General features: G+C 30.0%; 1 protein-coding gene across 3 annotated transcripts in view; it reads left to right on the top strand.

Moving 5' to 3' along the window:
• The window catches only part of LOC106462467 (exportin-6-like), an 80,393-nt gene that overhangs the window by 5,499 nt on the left and 57,449 nt on the right, over positions 1-17,445 (top strand). For all 3 annotated transcript variants that reach the window (XM_022389740.1, XM_022389741.1, XM_022389739.1), the window contains 8 exons: positions 407-548; positions 2,260-2,350; positions 7,312-7,424; positions 7,750-7,947; positions 14,206-14,365; positions 14,655-14,780; positions 15,959-16,182; positions 16,731-16,984. In XM_022389740.1, the coding sequence (XP_022245448.1) occupies positions 546-548; positions 2,260-2,350; positions 7,312-7,424; positions 7,750-7,947; positions 14,206-14,365; positions 14,655-14,780; positions 15,959-16,182; positions 16,731-16,984 (1,169 nt within the window). In that variant the 5' untranslated portion in view covers positions 407-545. The remainder of the gene's footprint in view (positions 1-406; positions 549-2,259; positions 2,351-7,311; positions 7,425-7,749; positions 7,948-14,205; positions 14,366-14,654; positions 14,781-15,958; positions 16,183-16,730; positions 16,985-17,445) is intronic.

Here is a 17,445-nt window from a genome sequence, read left to right as displayed (position 1 = left end):
TATAAATTTATTAATAACCATTCATATTGAAAATGTTTTCAATCCCCCCAATGGCTCAGCAGTAAGTCAAATCAAAGATTTATAGAGGCAAAAAGTAAGTTTCAATATCCGCGGTGGGTACAGCATAGATAGTCCATTGTGTATCTTTGTGCTTAAAATATTTTTGAGTCTTTTTTTTATAATTTATTACTAAAAATATTAATCATATTACAATACTTGTGAATTATAGATTTTTGTATTTACTTAGTTACCAAGAAAATTTTACTTAAGTAATAATTTATAAATATGCTTTTTATAATCTATTTATAAAAATTACTTCATAACCTATGTTTCACCATTCCATTTACATTAATGGTAAACTATCTTTATTGCACTGAAAAAAAATGATTTTTTATTCTTTTTCTAGGATTTCACCAAAAGAATGAGTACTTCAGACTTCAATATTTGCTATAAGTTTTCTCATTGGGTTTAATAATTATCTTCTTAAGTTGTTAGTCATCATTAAACCCAACTGATTTAGATATTACCAAAAATCATTGTTCAAAATGGTAAGATTTTAATTTTTACTTGATACAAATTTAATTACGTAAGCATGTGCTAAACAGTTTGCTCTCGGATAAATAGTTTGTAAACCCTGCATTAAAAATATGTCTGTATGCTTGTTTTTAAGTCAAATTTTTGTTGGTGAATGTGGAGGATTTTCACATTTTTTTTAAGGTTATTAATATATGTATATTTTTGGAAATAACATTTGGATACATTTTGATGAAGCTTATTTCCATGTACTCTACAGTATAAGAATAGCATCATGTCTAATGTGTATGTACTAATATTTGTGATCGCAACTTAAGTCTTACATGTGACCTAGTATAGAATTCTGTCATTAATGTTTGATAACTTAATTTACTTTTTTCATGTGCAATTTAATATTTACCTACAGTGCATTATTTTATCCTGTACTCAGTTAAATCATATCTGAAAGGTTTTAGTTTTCTAAATAAGTATAAAGACTAGTCAGTTATGAGATCAGCCACTTTTTCAGAAACATTTGTTTTCATATAAACATTGTGTAAACACTACATGTAAGTGATTTCATGATAGTTCTTGAAAATTAATTTGAATATCTTTTCATTACATGTAAATACATGTATTGAAAACTTGTTCTGTCTGAACTTGAATCAACTTATAAGTAACTTTCTTTTGACTTTTTAGGGTTTAGAATATTGGGTTGCAACTTTACAAACATACAGTACTGAGGGGAGACCAACAACATATACAAATAAATTATTTTGTAGAATAACTTGTCAACTTCAATTAGCTTTAAAATATTTGTATTAATTACTTTTAATCAGCATTATCCTTTTTTTTCTGGTTAAGACATTTGTCAATTAACCTTATTTGCATTCTGGTATGGAAAATAGTTATATGATGGGAAAAGTTTATGTTAACTTATCAATTTCAATTATTTCATGGACTTTAAAAATATTAATTGTGTTACACCCTTGGTTTCACTCAGAGCCAAAGCTCTGAGCTACTTATACTGCCCACTGCAAAAAAGTAATTGTTGAGAATTTCAGTCATGCTAAGAGCTGCTCAACAATAATGTAAATAATGGTAAATCTACATTTTTATTCTTTAAGTTACATCACATTTTGAAATGTGGATGTCAGTGAGATTAATTCCTAACAATTCAGTGTAGAATATCCTGCTTCCAAAATAAAATTTGCATCAACATTATTCATGTCTGTTCTCCCATCAATTCAAATGTGAATGTTGAGCCTTGCCTGCATGCAGAGCTTTTCAAATGCAGTGGGGGAAGCGGCTGCTATAAACGGGAGACAGTCACCATGGTTCGCAATATATATATGTATAAAATGTTTTTCCCCATTTGCTGGAAAGAGGTATATGATAAAGGGTCTGAAGATCTTAACACTTTCCATTTCTTTCTTGGAATTCAACTGCTAAAATGAAACAGGTATCTCAAGCAAATATATAGTCTACAAGTACCACATAAAAATTTTAGTGGCAAAACATTTTTTCTGGCTTGCATCATTCGTGCTCACTTTAGTTATTTTAATTTTCTGATCTTGTGCCTTAATTAGTTGTTCTTATATTGATTTACAGTGGAATACTGTGTTAAAAATTTGTGATGCTTTATTAAAATCTTTAAATAGGTAATTTTAAATTTCATACTGTTTGATTTTTATTTGAATTCTGTAAATGAAAAGCAATCATTGTTGATATTTTTATTTACTATAGTCATCTGACCAAAGCTCATTAAGAGCTCTCGAGTCCTTGATGACAGAGTTCTTCAGTCCTTCTACAACTAATGGCAGAAAACGAGAAATAGGTGAGGTTGTGCACGCTTCTAAAAAAGAACTTTTTTTATTGAAAATTTTCAGTTCTAGAAATGAGGAGATAGGGTTATTTATTCAGAATATATTATTCTAAATTTGGTACAGAAAACAAATTTAGTTTGCTATCTGAAATAATTTTATTTTGTTCATGAATATTAGCTGCACAGAGGTTCTGTAAGGGTGGTCAAATTAGTATAAGGGGAAGTTTAGATATCATAGGAACAAAACACAGATATAACAAGTTTTTATATTTTCTTTGGGTATTACTTTTTCCTGTAAATGTTTTTGTATTTATATCTGTTTAAAAGGTATAGAAATTGTCTTTGATGACAAGACACCATGTAAGCTTAGTTAGGTTTAGTATATGTATTAGGTGATAGCAAAATATTCCTGTGTCTCAAATTCTTAGTTATTAAATATTATTACAAAATCCATCACATCTAAACAATATATTGAAGTAAAAGTGAAAGAAAGTACTTGTAAATTGGATGGTATTATTAATTGAAATAAATTCCTCATATTGGTTGATGCTATAAATACTCCTTTTTATGTTTTTCTTGTAAAAGTTGAGAGTTTTTTTTAGATAGATGAACACTTATTGCTTATATTAACAGCTCTTTTTTTATTTTATTAAAAATATTCCTTCTAGCACTAATTAGATATAGTCAACATTTTCAAACATGTTTCAACTGTAAGTGCATCAACTTCAAGTCATATGTTGTAAATGTGCTGGCAATATGATGTATGTTATTCCTTTAACCCTAGATCTATGGGGGGGGGGCAGTGTGTCACAACCTTTTCAGAGTTGCATTTACAGTTTAATTAAACAACTTTATTGTAAATTTATGTTAACAAACTTGGCATTAAAACACAGTTTATGATTCAAGTGCTAATATTATATAAGTTTTAATTTCTTAGTTTTAAAAGCAACTTTTAAATAGATTCTCAATCTTCACTCCTCTGTATCACATGAAACTCCCAATTGCCCATTTAGGTTTTCATTCTAACCGTAATGATATTCTGAGTTTGTCATGAATTACACACTTATACTATAGATACTGCTAAGCTATAATGTAAATTTTTAGCCTCCAGGCTTTGCAGTTTACTAAGATATAGTCCCATGTTAAAAGTAAGTTTACCAACTAACAATGCTAAAATCTAGAACTTAATTCTCTGTGATGGACAGTGTGCAGGTAGTTCATTGTGGCTTTATGCTAAAACAAACATATGATAACATATTGAGATATTAACAAGAAAGTCAAACCCACATGCCACAACCCTCTTATCCATTTATCAAAAAAATTTAGAAACTACCTCTGACATGTGCTATTGAATTATTTATAACTAGATGGAGTACCCATCCATTGGACAGGTGAAATAAAAACTCATTTGCAAAAAAAGGGTTGGAAATTATGCTTCTATTTTTTATTTTCTTAACTTATAAACATTAAAAGTGCAATAAAAATACATAAAGGTACCAATACTGAAAAGAAAGACATACTGTTTTGAAGAATTTATCAATATGAAATTAGATGGAGGGGGAGTTCAACTGCACTGATCTTCTTCATGTCAGCCTGTATCACTGTGTTAAGTTGGGTGCTGATTGATCAGTAATGTGGAAATGTATAAGGAGCAAATACACCCACATATTGTCATTTATTTATATAGAAGATGGTGGTCCAGCCTCCCTTCATGATGTTCCTCATGTCATCCTAGATCATTAAGTTTTGTGCTGATTGTTCAATAAATGCAGAAATATGTAAGGAACAGATGGCTGAAAAGTGCAAACAAACAGACATTAACTTAGATTTATATATTAGATAGAAAGAAAAGATTCTGCTTTACTAACTATTTTACAAGAATAATTTGCTAATGCTCCTGGTTTTAAAATATTTAGCCTCAGTTTCATTGTTTGCCTTTGTACTGTTCATCTCATCCAGTTAAGGGAATTTTTACCCCTTTATAGCTTGGTTAGAAAGCCACTTAAATTCTAATAGCTTTAGAACATTCTTTTTTTTTTCTGCATGTTAACATTTGAAATGAAAAATATCTTGCAACATTAGCATTGTTACAAAAAAGTAGGCTTATACATTGCTTTGGTGGTTGAGAGCTAAAGGCTTGATCTCCAGATGAAAGTACTAAATTTCTTATTTTCTAAAGTATATGTTTTATTTATTGTTATAAAAGTAACTAAAATGTAAAAATTAGAAACTTGTTAGGTTAGATAAAAAAACTTTAGATGGAAAAACTATGTATTCAGTATTCACAGAAACCGTTTTGTATGTTTGTATGATTCAATATTTAGTAAGTATATTATTATGTTATACCTTTCAAAGGCATCTCTAATGACGACATGTTAGAAAATCATACTTATGGATATAATTCTAAGCTTATCACTTATTATTGTTAGTGAAAACACATTATAGTACACACATTGTGAGGCATGTTGTAATATGACCATGTGTGCTGGTAACTTGGTTGTTTGTTTACACAAAACTGTACTGATGTGATATTTGTCTGTCAGTGAACTCTGACAGGGTCTGAATACAGCTGTAAAGTAATAAAACTAAATGAATCTAGGTTTTAAAAGTCTGTTAGATTTGGCTGTAAGAATAAATTGTGTTACTGTCTGATGAAATATGCTGTCATTCTAGAAAGAAAAAAGGTTAATTTAGATTTATTTTGTATTCTTCAACTTTCCATTTTACTCTATATTGCTGAGTTTACAACAGTTAGTGTTAGGGTAGATAAAGTAAAATATAAAGTTTTATTGAAAAAACTTTTTATTCATTTAGGGGGTTCTAGAGGTATTTTTTATTTTTAATATGAAATCACCTTTTACTCAGACTAGTCAAAGTCTGAGCTTTACTGACTCCATAAATTTAGGGATGAATCTTTACTAAAAATCCTTCATTGAAAGTTCTGATGTTTTTGTATACAAGAGACTTGTAATGTATACTAAAAGCTTGCCAAATTTTGTGAAGATATACTTAGTAAATTTGGAATTATAGTAATTATTGTTATGTATAGCTTCACAGAAACGGGTTGGTGCAGTACACCAATACTATTTACATAAGGTTAAGTTAGTGTTTCTTCTAAAGTAAGTAATTGCAGGTATCCATTGATTGAAAAAAAAAAATGTGTGTGTCTATACATTTATATATAGTGATCATAATATGTGTTAGTATAAACTTTATTGAAAGAAACAAAGCAGACTTGAAATAAACATTGAAAATATTGTATGAAGTTTGCGACAAAGCATGTAAATGATACTGCAGACATGTGGCAGAAGGTTTTGTGGTCAGACGAGACAAAAATTAAAGCATTAAGTCTGGTGCAAGCCCAACACAGAACATCACCCAGTCAACACCAACTCAACTGTCAAGCATAGTGGTGGCAGCATCATGTTATGGGGATGCTTCTCATCAGTAGGAACTGGTAAGCTTGTCAAGATTGAGGGGAGGATTGGTGGTGGAAAGTACAAGCGAATCCTAGAGGAAAACCTGCTCTAGTCAGCCAAGAATCTAAAACTGGGTCGAAAATGTACATTTCAGAAGGACAGTGACATGGAGCACAAGGCCAAAGCCACACTGGAGTGGTTTCAAAAGAAGAAAGTGAATATCCTGAAGTGGCCCAGCAAAGTTCTGACTTGAATCAAATAGAAAATTTATTATGAGACTTGACGATTGCAGTCCATCAATGAACTTGTCAGAATTGGAGCAATTTTACCATGAAGAATGGCCAAAAATTACACCATCCCATTGTGCAAAGCTGGTAGAGACCTATCCAAAAAGACTTACAGCAGTTATTGCTGCGGAAGGTTCTTCCACCAAGTACTGACTTAGGGGATGAATACATATGCAATCAGCGAATTTCATTTTATATATTTTCTTTGCAGGTTTTGCTGACATTCAACCTTCTTCACATTTAACAGCGTTAAGTTTGATCATTAGGGTTTTGAATAAAAACAAGTTCATTAAAAATTGTTTACATTATTTGTATATCATCAAAATGTGACATTATTGGTAGGGGGTGAATACTTTTGCAAGGAAGTGTAGCTTGGGGTGGGGTGGGGGGTTAAGAGAGAATACACCACATGTGGTTTCTCACTATCTACTAGACTGAATAAGGAAATGAAAAATAAGTGTTGGTACTGGGATGCACTATTGAGAATATATTTGAAAACTAAATACATTATTGATAAATTTTAAGTTGTATCCAAGGCTTATCAACCATATCAAAGTACCTTTTAATTACCTTACATGACAAAATTTTATGTAGTACTCATGAATTTTTTATGCATTCAAAGTGCTACAGTAGCATGTAAGCAGCTAGTGTTTAGTCATAGGTTTCAAAACTCCACATACATCTGTAGTAAAAACCAAACAATTGGTCAGACATATAGCTTGTTTACCAGTAATTGTTCTCTGTAATAAAGCTTTTAAATTGTAACAGAGTGTACATGTAGAACTATGATCTGAAAATGTATGTATGTGTCAGTCAATCAAATTTACCACTACAATCTCCACTGCAACTGCACAGTGCTGTACAAGTGAGATTTGCCAGACAGCATTTACATGATGATTTGTAAACATTCCCTGATTTCAGCCACGCCTGATCAGCTCTTATTCTTCTTTTGAGCTTATGAATATTTAATTGGAATGTCAAAAGCAGTAGCCCACTATTTTCCAAATCTTGGGTTTGATATTATGGAAAAATAAAAATGAATATGCCTTTGGATACACCTAACTCAAAAAATATCAGATTCATTATTTGTTGCATAATTTTTAGAAATGAACATTGTTCTCTAGAAAGTAATCTATGCTAACATAACAAAACCATGTAATAACATACATTTAGTAAAATTCAACATTTATTTACAGTTGCATGTAATTTAACATTAGTTTGATATAGTTTGAAATGGTTGAAACAATTTCATATTTTATCTTTATAGAGGAACTTCTAAACAACTTCAGTTACCAGGAAGGAGCTTGGAGGCACTCTCTTTATTTTATGTCAAACACTAGGAATGAATATGTAATCATGTATTGTTTAACAATGCTAGAGGTAGGTTGAACTCATTTTTTTGTATTTCATATGCTTGAATAATTGTAGATTATGAGATTATTTTAATTTTTATGTACTTCATAAGTAAATTCTATGATACTAAGTTTTTTTTTTTACAAATCAGATATATCATCTAAAATTGAAGTTTGATTTTTTAAAAGCTCCATCCCTTGTACAAATTTTGATTTGTATCTGACTCTCCTGTGCTGTTCATTGTTTACTTAGAGCTGTGTGTTTGATCTTTCAAAACAGTTTTAACATTTTTGTGTGTGTGTACCTTATTATTCTTTAATCTTGAAAATAAGTATGTATTTATTTTTTCTAGCAACTGATCAACAAACGCTGGGTTGGAATGCTAGGTCAGGATAAAGGGGAGATACGAAGCACTTTGTACAGATTTCTGCTCAGCCATCACTCCAGTGTACCTCCCTTTATTCGTAACAAGTTAGGAAAGTTAGTGGTTGATATTGGTCGGTTAGATTGGCCTCATTTCTATCCTGATTTTTTTACTAACATATTACAGGTGAGCTTATATACATTACACAATTACATATGCAGGTCTAGAGTTTACTGTAATAAAGTTTGTGATATACAAGTATCTGAATGTTTGTGATTTATATGCATAAAATTATAATTTTTTTCCTTATTTAGTTCAAGTTTTTTTTAATGTTTATGAGGTTTATTTCATTTTTGTACTACTTGTAACTTATACAGAGTATGCAATGTGTGTGTGGTCTTACTCAGAATTCAATGTTTTTGGATTATACTATTGATACACCAACAAAGCTATGTAAGCAGAGTATTCAAATTCTTAAAAAATACACATGAAAATAAACAAAAAAATTGCTTACATTTAAAGCTGTTTCTTGGATTTTAGGGATAAGTTTCTTGAGTGTTTTGTACTTCAAAAATAAAAAATCACTGAGATACCATTTACCCCTATCTCTATGGGTCTTCCTATGGTCACTAGTCAAAGGCCATGTTATTGCATTTGTAGACTCACATTCAAAATGTTATTGCACTACCATTTTATGAATGTATGTGAATAACTTTGGTATCAAATTGTAGATTATAATTCAAATTTTAATATTATACATTGGTTAATTTCTTAATTTAAAAGTAAATATTGAAAAAAAATCCTAAATATCGATTTTTGTGTGTCACATGGGTATATTGAATGCAGCATTGGTTCAATTTAGTTGTTTGTGATGTCCAAGTACAAATTCTATAGTTTACTATGAATTAGGAACTCAAATTACCGATATTGACGAGCTAGAATATAAAATAAGAACCTCCTCTATTTTCTTTTTGCTGAGATATTGCTACATTTACTGAATCAAACACAGTGGCCCTATCCACCTCTCATCCATTTTTGGAAAGACTTGCTTATGTACACCTACTTCTATCTATGATGTGTGAATAATCAATCAAAATCTCAGAATATTCCCAAAGTGGCTTTCTCAGCATATCTGAAATACTTAAGCCTCAAACTCATTCTTTTTATGCTAGGTTCCAAGCTCAAAAGTTCATATTTTTTTAGATTCAAATATGGCTTAATTACTAAGTTTGATAAAAAATATAGTGGAATTCTGTGGTATTGATATAGGGCAAAATTCGATAAGGCTTAGCAACCTATGGCAAGAAGCAAATGAGTACAAAGTTCTTAACTAGAAGAGATAATTATTTTCTATAATTCTTTATTTACTGTTCTATGTTTAAGAAAAATAACTGAAATTTAAGAACTTGTTTGTGAAAAGTAATAATGTATGTACATGTATAATGTACTAAAACTGAAATGTGACTGTATTTTACAAAATACTAGTCCACTAGAACACAACCAAGATGGGTCACTTTGTAAAGGCCAGTTTTATACTCTTGGAAACAGTAACATAAGTGCATGTGCATTGCAACTTCTATAGTTTTAGCCAGGTATGGCTGAAAGGTCAATATAATAAGAATAATAAATATATATGAATGTATAATGTTATGAAATTTAAGCTATTTAGACTAAACATTTGTGTTTTCGTGTTATAATTTGTAGTCATTATGGAATGAGAAAAGCATAATTTATATTTATTTCCTAATTTTTTATGGTGGTTACGAGGTTGGTCAAATTGACCCAACCCGTATAGAGATACAGCAGTGAAAATAACAAAATAACAGATAAAATATAAAGTTTTTTCTAAAAGAACATTTGATAATTATCTGGAGGTTATAAAGATATTGCATGTGAAATTTGAAAATGTTCAGATGCATAAAAGTATTTTTAATCTTAAAATCAATATTACTTTGCATGTTGGATAGTCTACATTCTGAAAGTAAAAATTTCTTGGGAAAATCTTCAATTAAAAAATCTTAATACTTAATTTAAAAACCTGATATTTTGTGTACGAAAGCCTTGTAATGTTTAATAGTAAAATACATGTACATTATCAAAAGTCAGAGCATAATTACTCTCATGGATACTTTTGTAAAGGTAGGGTTAACCCTTTTGCCACAGGCAGGTCAAAAAGCACAAGTCATGACATTTTTAGAGTTATTTTCAAAATTGTATTAAATAACTTTACTATTATTTCTGATTTTACAACTTTTCATTATACTTTGATTTGTCTACTGGCTGAAGAATAAAATATAAACTTTTACAATGAAAAAGGTTAATATTTACATACTTGGTTTTAATGATTACACAAATGAAGTTTGAGATTTTTGAGACTAAAAAAACCTTTTCAATCTTAACATAAAAATCACTTTGCTCTCAGACTAGTAAAAAAAAAAGATTTGATTTATTCATGAACAAATTGTAAATAAAAATACTTCATTAAAAATAGATTTTTTGTGTACAAATGACTTGTAATGTTTACTAAAAGTCAGCCATATTTTCTGAAGATACACATACTGTATTAAAATTTATAGTATTAAAAACTATATACAAGTAAAAATGGCCTTGTGGTTGAACACTGGGACTGATTCCTTATTGAAATAGTTAATAAATGCTATTAAAAAAAACGTAATTTTTTCGCCATCATAGTAAAAAGATGTACATTGTATCATCTTTATGGTGCAATTCTTGTAATTGAAGTTGTATTAACATTAGACTAAGGTCAAATATTGCAGTTGTCAGTCTAGTTAGCCTGGGTTACCAGGACATGAAAATAGAACAAAGTGTAGAAGTGTGCACTAATAAGGTTGTTTTGCTGAAATAAGTCCTCTAGCATGTCCTGTAGAGATTCAGATGGTTTACCAATTGGCATGGTATAGTACTTTTTTATTATATTCAAATAAATCTTGGATAATAGAGACAGATAAAAAGAATTGAACCCACTTACTGAAAGAAGATGCGTGTGTTTTTTTTTGTTTTTTTTTTTGAGGTGTCTTCTCAAAGGTGTTTACCAATCATGCAGTTTTGGAGCAAAAAGCAATTTGAGTAGGCAGTACTTTAAAACTTATTGCAGTATTATCTGATGTATCATCCTTAATATGGACTATAATTTATGTATTTTTTCAGTATGACAGAAACACCATCTAGTTTGGTTTATTATTATTGTTGGAGAAGCAAGGATAAAGAAAATCATTGCATCTGGCTTTGAATGGAAAGATATCCTTCATGTAGAACTGCAAGAGAGGTTAACCCTATTGAGATGACGCCACTTTTAAAACCCTTTCTGCACGTGTTATTGCATTACATTCAAAGTTTAATTAAATCATGTCACTCTCAATGTATTTTAATGAAATTATTATTATTATCAAGTATGTTATAATTCAGCTTTATATTATCCAAGTTTTTATTCATTTATTTCAAAAGAAACCTCTAAAACAATAATTAAAAACTAGTTTTTTTTGTACAGATGCTATCATAGTTACAATTATTAACTTTAAGAGCTAATATAGAAGAAACTGTGTGTGTGCACTTTAGATGTTTTGATTCAGACGTTGTATACAGGCTGTTTACAAGTAATTTGAGAACATTCAAAGAACTTGTCCTTGCTGAAACCATTGTAAAAAATTACTTGGTTCAAGATAACCCACACCCACTTGCAAAGTAGAAGTTGTGTTGCTAGGCAACAGTTTTAAATTGAATGACGTGTTTATAACCAATAGAAAGAGCAGATTTTGCAGAATCTTTCCTGCAAATTATATTCTACCTACTGCAATGTTACAGTTGACTGTGTGGACGTACAATTCCTAAGTGTATTGTTGGACATCATTGTCCCTAGCACTTAGCTGTTTTTTCTAGTCTTATACATGTTTGTTTCATAGACAGTTAAATTGCATTTAGGATTTACTTTTATATTTTAGTCAATTATGTATTATTTGTGTTTTAAAATGATTTAATGATTTTTTAAATTTATTCTATGCTTTGCATTGCTGAACCAGCTTTCATATAGTTAGTGAGAACAAACAAAATTATACCAGAGGCTAAAACCGTCTCTGCTGATGTTAAGGTTATACTGTCCATGGGTACCTGTTGATGTGTGTTGACATAAATAATCAAAGATAAAGAACATGAAAGGAAGATAAAACATTAAAAACTATAAGTAAAAAGGTAGAGACGTGAAATTACGTATATGACTCAAAGATATTGTAAGATTATTCAACAAATAGATAAAAGATTTGTATATATTTCCATTTCTTAATTTTAAACACTTCATTGCACTGTACATTGATGATATAGCTAGAGTTAGTGATGTAGAGAAATATGCAAATATATATATTTATATATATTTACTTTAAAAAACTTTTGAAATTCACTTAGGAGGATCTAGAGATTATGCAAGTGAAATGTGAAAACTGTAAGATAAAAAATAGTATTTTTATACCTAACATGAAAATAACCGTGCAGGTGAACTATTCAGAGACCATGTGCAAATAACTACATTAAATAATGAATTTTTAGTAGCAATAGCAGAAAAAATCTAAATTAAATATTTTATTTTCCTGAAACTATGTACTTTTAAGAAAGTTCTTGTCATATTTCATCCACTAGTTTCCTTTTTGGAAAAAAATTTCATGAGTTAAGTAACCTACTAGCAATTTTTGTATATCATCCTAAGAGTTAAAAAAAGATCCCAAACTATCAATAAAATTTCACAGTACATTTGTCTCAATGAGAATTGAAATTTACTGGATGCCTTTAAAAAGGTTATCCAAATATTCAGCCTGAAATGCCTCATTTGCCATGATAAGCACTTGGTAAAGAACTAAGAATCCAAACAGATGTAGAGATGTTGTTCAGTGTAAAACTGTGGAGGTAAAGCTTTGTATATTAGAAGTCTGTGATGAAAGATGAGTTGACCTGCCAGTAATATTTCAAATGAAGCTTTGCTTGAAACTGTCTTTATCTCTTTATTTTTGTATCTTTTGCTGCCAACATTTGTTATAAGAAGCATCTTTTTTCAAATCCTTGTTTGAAATGTTGCCATGCTCTCTTCCCACTCAGTACTTTTGATTATATTTTAATGTGTCAAAAAACATTCCATTGTAATTATCTTCTGGCTCGTAAAATAATAATGCAACCTGGAGCACAGATTTAGACCGATTGCTTTACGCTTTCTTACTGTTGGGAGAATTTTACAGTCAGTTATTCTTAACTAGAATTTGTTTTTTACTGGCAAAATGAAAAATCTTTGACTTGGGACTGGTCATAAAAAATATTTTCCTCTTTATTTCACTATTGCCATGCTTTATAAGTATAAAGATTAAAGTATCTTTAATATCAGTGTTCTGTAATGTAATATTATGCATAAACACCTATTATTTCATACTATTTAATTTACTTGAATACACCTAAGTAAATATTCTACATACTAAAATTTCTATTTCTCCTTACAACACCACTTACAAGTAGAATTTGATGTTCTTGTTCTGTTGTCCTGGAACCATAAGTACAGTATTTCCATACTAATCTATTTATGATCAAATTCAACCATGCCAACTGGACACCCACCATTACCTCAATTAGGACAGGAAAGAGAAGCCATTACAACTTTATTTGTATGCATGTTATGCTTTTCTTAGTTGACAACCCGACTAAGATATTTACGTCCATAATTGATATTAACTTGAGTTATAATTTGCTTAGCCTGTTTAATGTCTGATATTTTTCTTCATACATACCTTAAGTAACAGGTAATACTAATTTGACAGTGTGTTAGCCAATAATAAAGTATGTATTAAAGCATTCTTGAATAAATGAGGTACTGGTATATACTATATAGGAATTATTTTCTTGTTTGAAATATTGTAGCCCCCCAGTGGCACAGCGGTATGTCTGCGGACTTACAACGCTAGTAACCGGGTTTTGATACCCGCGGTGGGCAGAGCACAGGTAGCCCATTGTGTAGCTTTATGCATAATTACAAACAAACAACTAAATAGTGTACAATATTTAATGTAAAATTATAGTCAGACTGTAGTGAATAGCACAGTCAGTGCACTTGAGCCTGTAGGAAATAGTCAGTAACAGTATATAGTAAAATGTTAAAAAAAAACAACACAAATTTGCCAAAGTCTTGTTCACATCTGCTAACATCCCTTACAATCTGTATTACATGTATATATATATAATTAGGATTTTTGGCCTGTATTTCAATATTTATAATTACAGATTTTGCACTCATAAGTGTAGTGACATTTTCTATTTTAGAAGTAGTTATTAATGACCTTTAATGATAATCAGAACTTTCATTTATGACATTATTACAATAAACACTGCTTATCTTTACTTGTTTACTTATATTGTAATATTTCATTTTGTATTGATTTATCACATTATTACCTTCAGCTTACCCAGTCTTCTGAGACGATTTCTGTAGGCTTAATGCTGCTACAGACTGCTTCAGAGGAATTGGCATGCCCTCGAGAGGATCTTAGTGTTTCACGAAAGGAAGAACTTCAGCGACTTTTACTGGAACAAGTGCCAACTGTGCTTAGCATTATAACAAGTACGTTAAAAAGTACTGGTGATCACTGTGTAGCAGCAGTCAGTTTTGCAACTAATTTATTGTGTGCAGTTGTTTAAATGTTTCGCGTACAATTTTGAATAATGGAAATCATTAATATTTTTGAGAATTGTCAATTTATTTTAATATTTTGAATACACACATATATATAACCAGTGTATGTAGATGATTTCTAAGCTCTTCATATTTACTTTGTCAATACATTTAAAAATTAAGTGGTACACTTTAAATCTGATTTGTTATTGATGGTTTTTGAACACTAACTTTACAGATATTTTAGACTCGGTACTTGAGAAACACCGACACCTAGTCACGGCTACTCCACCACCTTCTCCCACTCACGGACAGTCAGCAGATTCAAGTCAATCATTATTTAGTACTTCTCCTCTTCATACAGGTAATGTGAAATGTATATTCAAGTTTATCTCTCAAACTCATTCAACTTTAATGTAGAACTATACTTGAATAAGCTTTGTTTTGTGTAAATATTTTTTGAGAAGGATGATTACCAATTTTAAACAGAAGGAACCTAAGCTTATTCCTAAAAAATGCTGTATTTATCATGACACTGAGTACATAATTGAAAATGGCATATGTTGTGGTTTTACTTACTGGTTTTTAGTTAATTATTTTGTTTACCATAAGTGACTTAAAGATTCATTGCTTGTTTTATTGTTGGTGCTGGACTAGCACTGTTGTATAGTTAAAACCTATAAACCTCATGATATCTAGGAGCAGAAAAATAAATTAAATTGAAATGAATATAATTTAAGTTGAAGTAGCTGGGAAGAGCTCACTACCTGTAGTAAAGCATGATGAGATTTTTGTTACATCTGTAGTTGGCAGTGTTTTCATTTATAACATACAAACAATGCACAAAACACATGTTTCGAATTACACAAGGAGCTTCAAAAACCGTAGAAGAGTTTTTACTTTATGACCAGTGTAACAAGTATAAAAAAAAAAGTGTAAAGTAAAATTTTAGGAGTTACAGTTAAGTTTTTTTTTAATTTATATTTTATGACTACAGATTTTTATTTCCTTCATTATAAAGAAGTTGTGATGTTCTGTTATTTGGGATAATTTCTTTATAGATGTTTTTAATAACTTAAAAACAATATCAGTGAACAAGATAATATTGGGCTTGTTTTACGTTATTCAATATTTAATTGTACCAATAAATATAATGTTACAATTTTATAAGGAAAAAAAAATGCTAAGCTTAAAATATTTACCTATAGTTTCTTTATGTTTAAATGATTTTTGTCAAGCTAAAAAATTTAGTCTTAAAAATGAGTATTGAACTTTTCTAAACCAATGCTGAAGAGATTTAAAGTTTACATACATATTCAATGGATAACAGAACAGAGTACAAATTTATGATGATAAAAAAGTGGGTTAAGTGAATATTGATAATTTAAAAACCTTTCAGAACTAGACTAACTGCTTCATAACTGTCGAACTGTGGATGGTGAATGGAACTAGTTAGATTGATTGTTTTTTGTTTCTTTATACATGTAGAAATGTGTCTGAAGTAACTGTGACCCATTATCATAACATGTTTTTTTTTTTTAGGTAGTTTGCTGAGCAGTATGTTCAAGTCCCTCTCTGACAAGAGTCCTTTTCAGTCTTTGCCTCCTCTGGATTTAGAATCTCATCAGCTGTGTGTACAAGGACTTAACTGCTTGGCTCACTTTCTCAGCTGGATACCTTTATCTTATTATATCACATCCTCATTACTGACAACTATTTTCCACTTTGCCAGCTTTGGATGTGATCCAAGTTTGCCACTACCTGAGGTATGAAATTTAGCCCCCTCCCCACTTTCTTGCTCTGCTCAGCTATATCTTTTAAGATTTTGTTGTTTTAGAGTTGTAGGTAATGTAGCGACTTGTTTCTGCATAGAGCATTATTTTCTGTAAAATGGAACATTCTGTTTGATGTGGTTTAATATCATTAACTCAGTTCATAATTAAACAAATATTCACTTGAAGATGAATTTGAAACCATAAAAGATATAAATTTAATTTTTCATGAAAGATATGAAAATTGATATATATTTAAGATTGGCATGTTGATTTTCCCTTGTGTTGATTTTTCTTATTTATAGAAATTATATTAAATTGAAGAAAGATGAATTTGTCAATAATTATTTTTTTTTCATGTTTTATACATGCATGCTAGAAAAATTATAGGTTTAAATTAAAAAGTTGAAACGTTCTGTTTTATGTAATGTAAATTGTTCTGTCAAACTACTGCTTCTCTTGTAATGTTTCTTAAGTATGATTATTTTAATCATATCTAATACGTTTTTAGATGTGTAATAGTTTTGTATAATTTATTTCAGCACATGAATTCAGATGCTGGAACCTATTTCCCTCGTCATACTACTAACAAATCTACTCTAGGTATCTTGGCTATGGGTTGTATTAATGAAATAATGTCTAAGAACTGCGTCCCAGCAGACTTTGAAGATTTCTTGCTCCAGATGTTTCAAAATACCTTTCATATTCTTCAGCGATTAACCAAAGATATTGCTGATACAACTCCAGCTAATGTAGGAAGTGCTGGTAATAACAGACTTTCGCAACTGGATGAAAAGTAAGGTTTATTTATCTTTCTCCGTTGTACATTATGATGTTGTTATTGCACATGTTTCTCTTGATTTTTGGTGCATGATACATTAAAGCTAACCTTTTTGGTCACCTGTTGATGTTTCCATATTATGTCAAAACACTACAAACAATATTTGTAACTCCCTCTGGTGCTTTGAAGATATATGATCACTTTATCATATTTTTACAAATATGATGCCTTTAACTCTTTTACCTTGGGCTGATGCAATTTCTAGCACTTAGACTAGGGGAAGGACATTTATGCAAAAACATACATAAAAAGGAAATTTTTTTCTAAGTAACAAAATTGAGAAGGAACAATGTGACTTGTATGATTTAAAAACATCGTAATTTCAATGATATGTTATTATGAACATCTAAACTTTTAATAAAAATTGAGTGTTTATGTAATCTACAGAGATGAAAGTCTTCCGGATATATCCGGAA

This window comes from Limulus polyphemus, unplaced genomic scaffold (assembly GCF_000517525.1).
Source record: "Limulus polyphemus unplaced genomic scaffold, Limulus_polyphemus-2.1.2 Scaffold1175, whole genome shotgun sequence".
In the NCBI taxonomy this organism is placed as follows: domain Eukaryota; kingdom Metazoa; phylum Arthropoda; class Merostomata; order Xiphosura; family Limulidae; genus Limulus; species Limulus polyphemus.
Note: the sequence above shows the minus strand (reverse complement) of the source record. Positions and strands in the feature narration are given on the sequence as shown.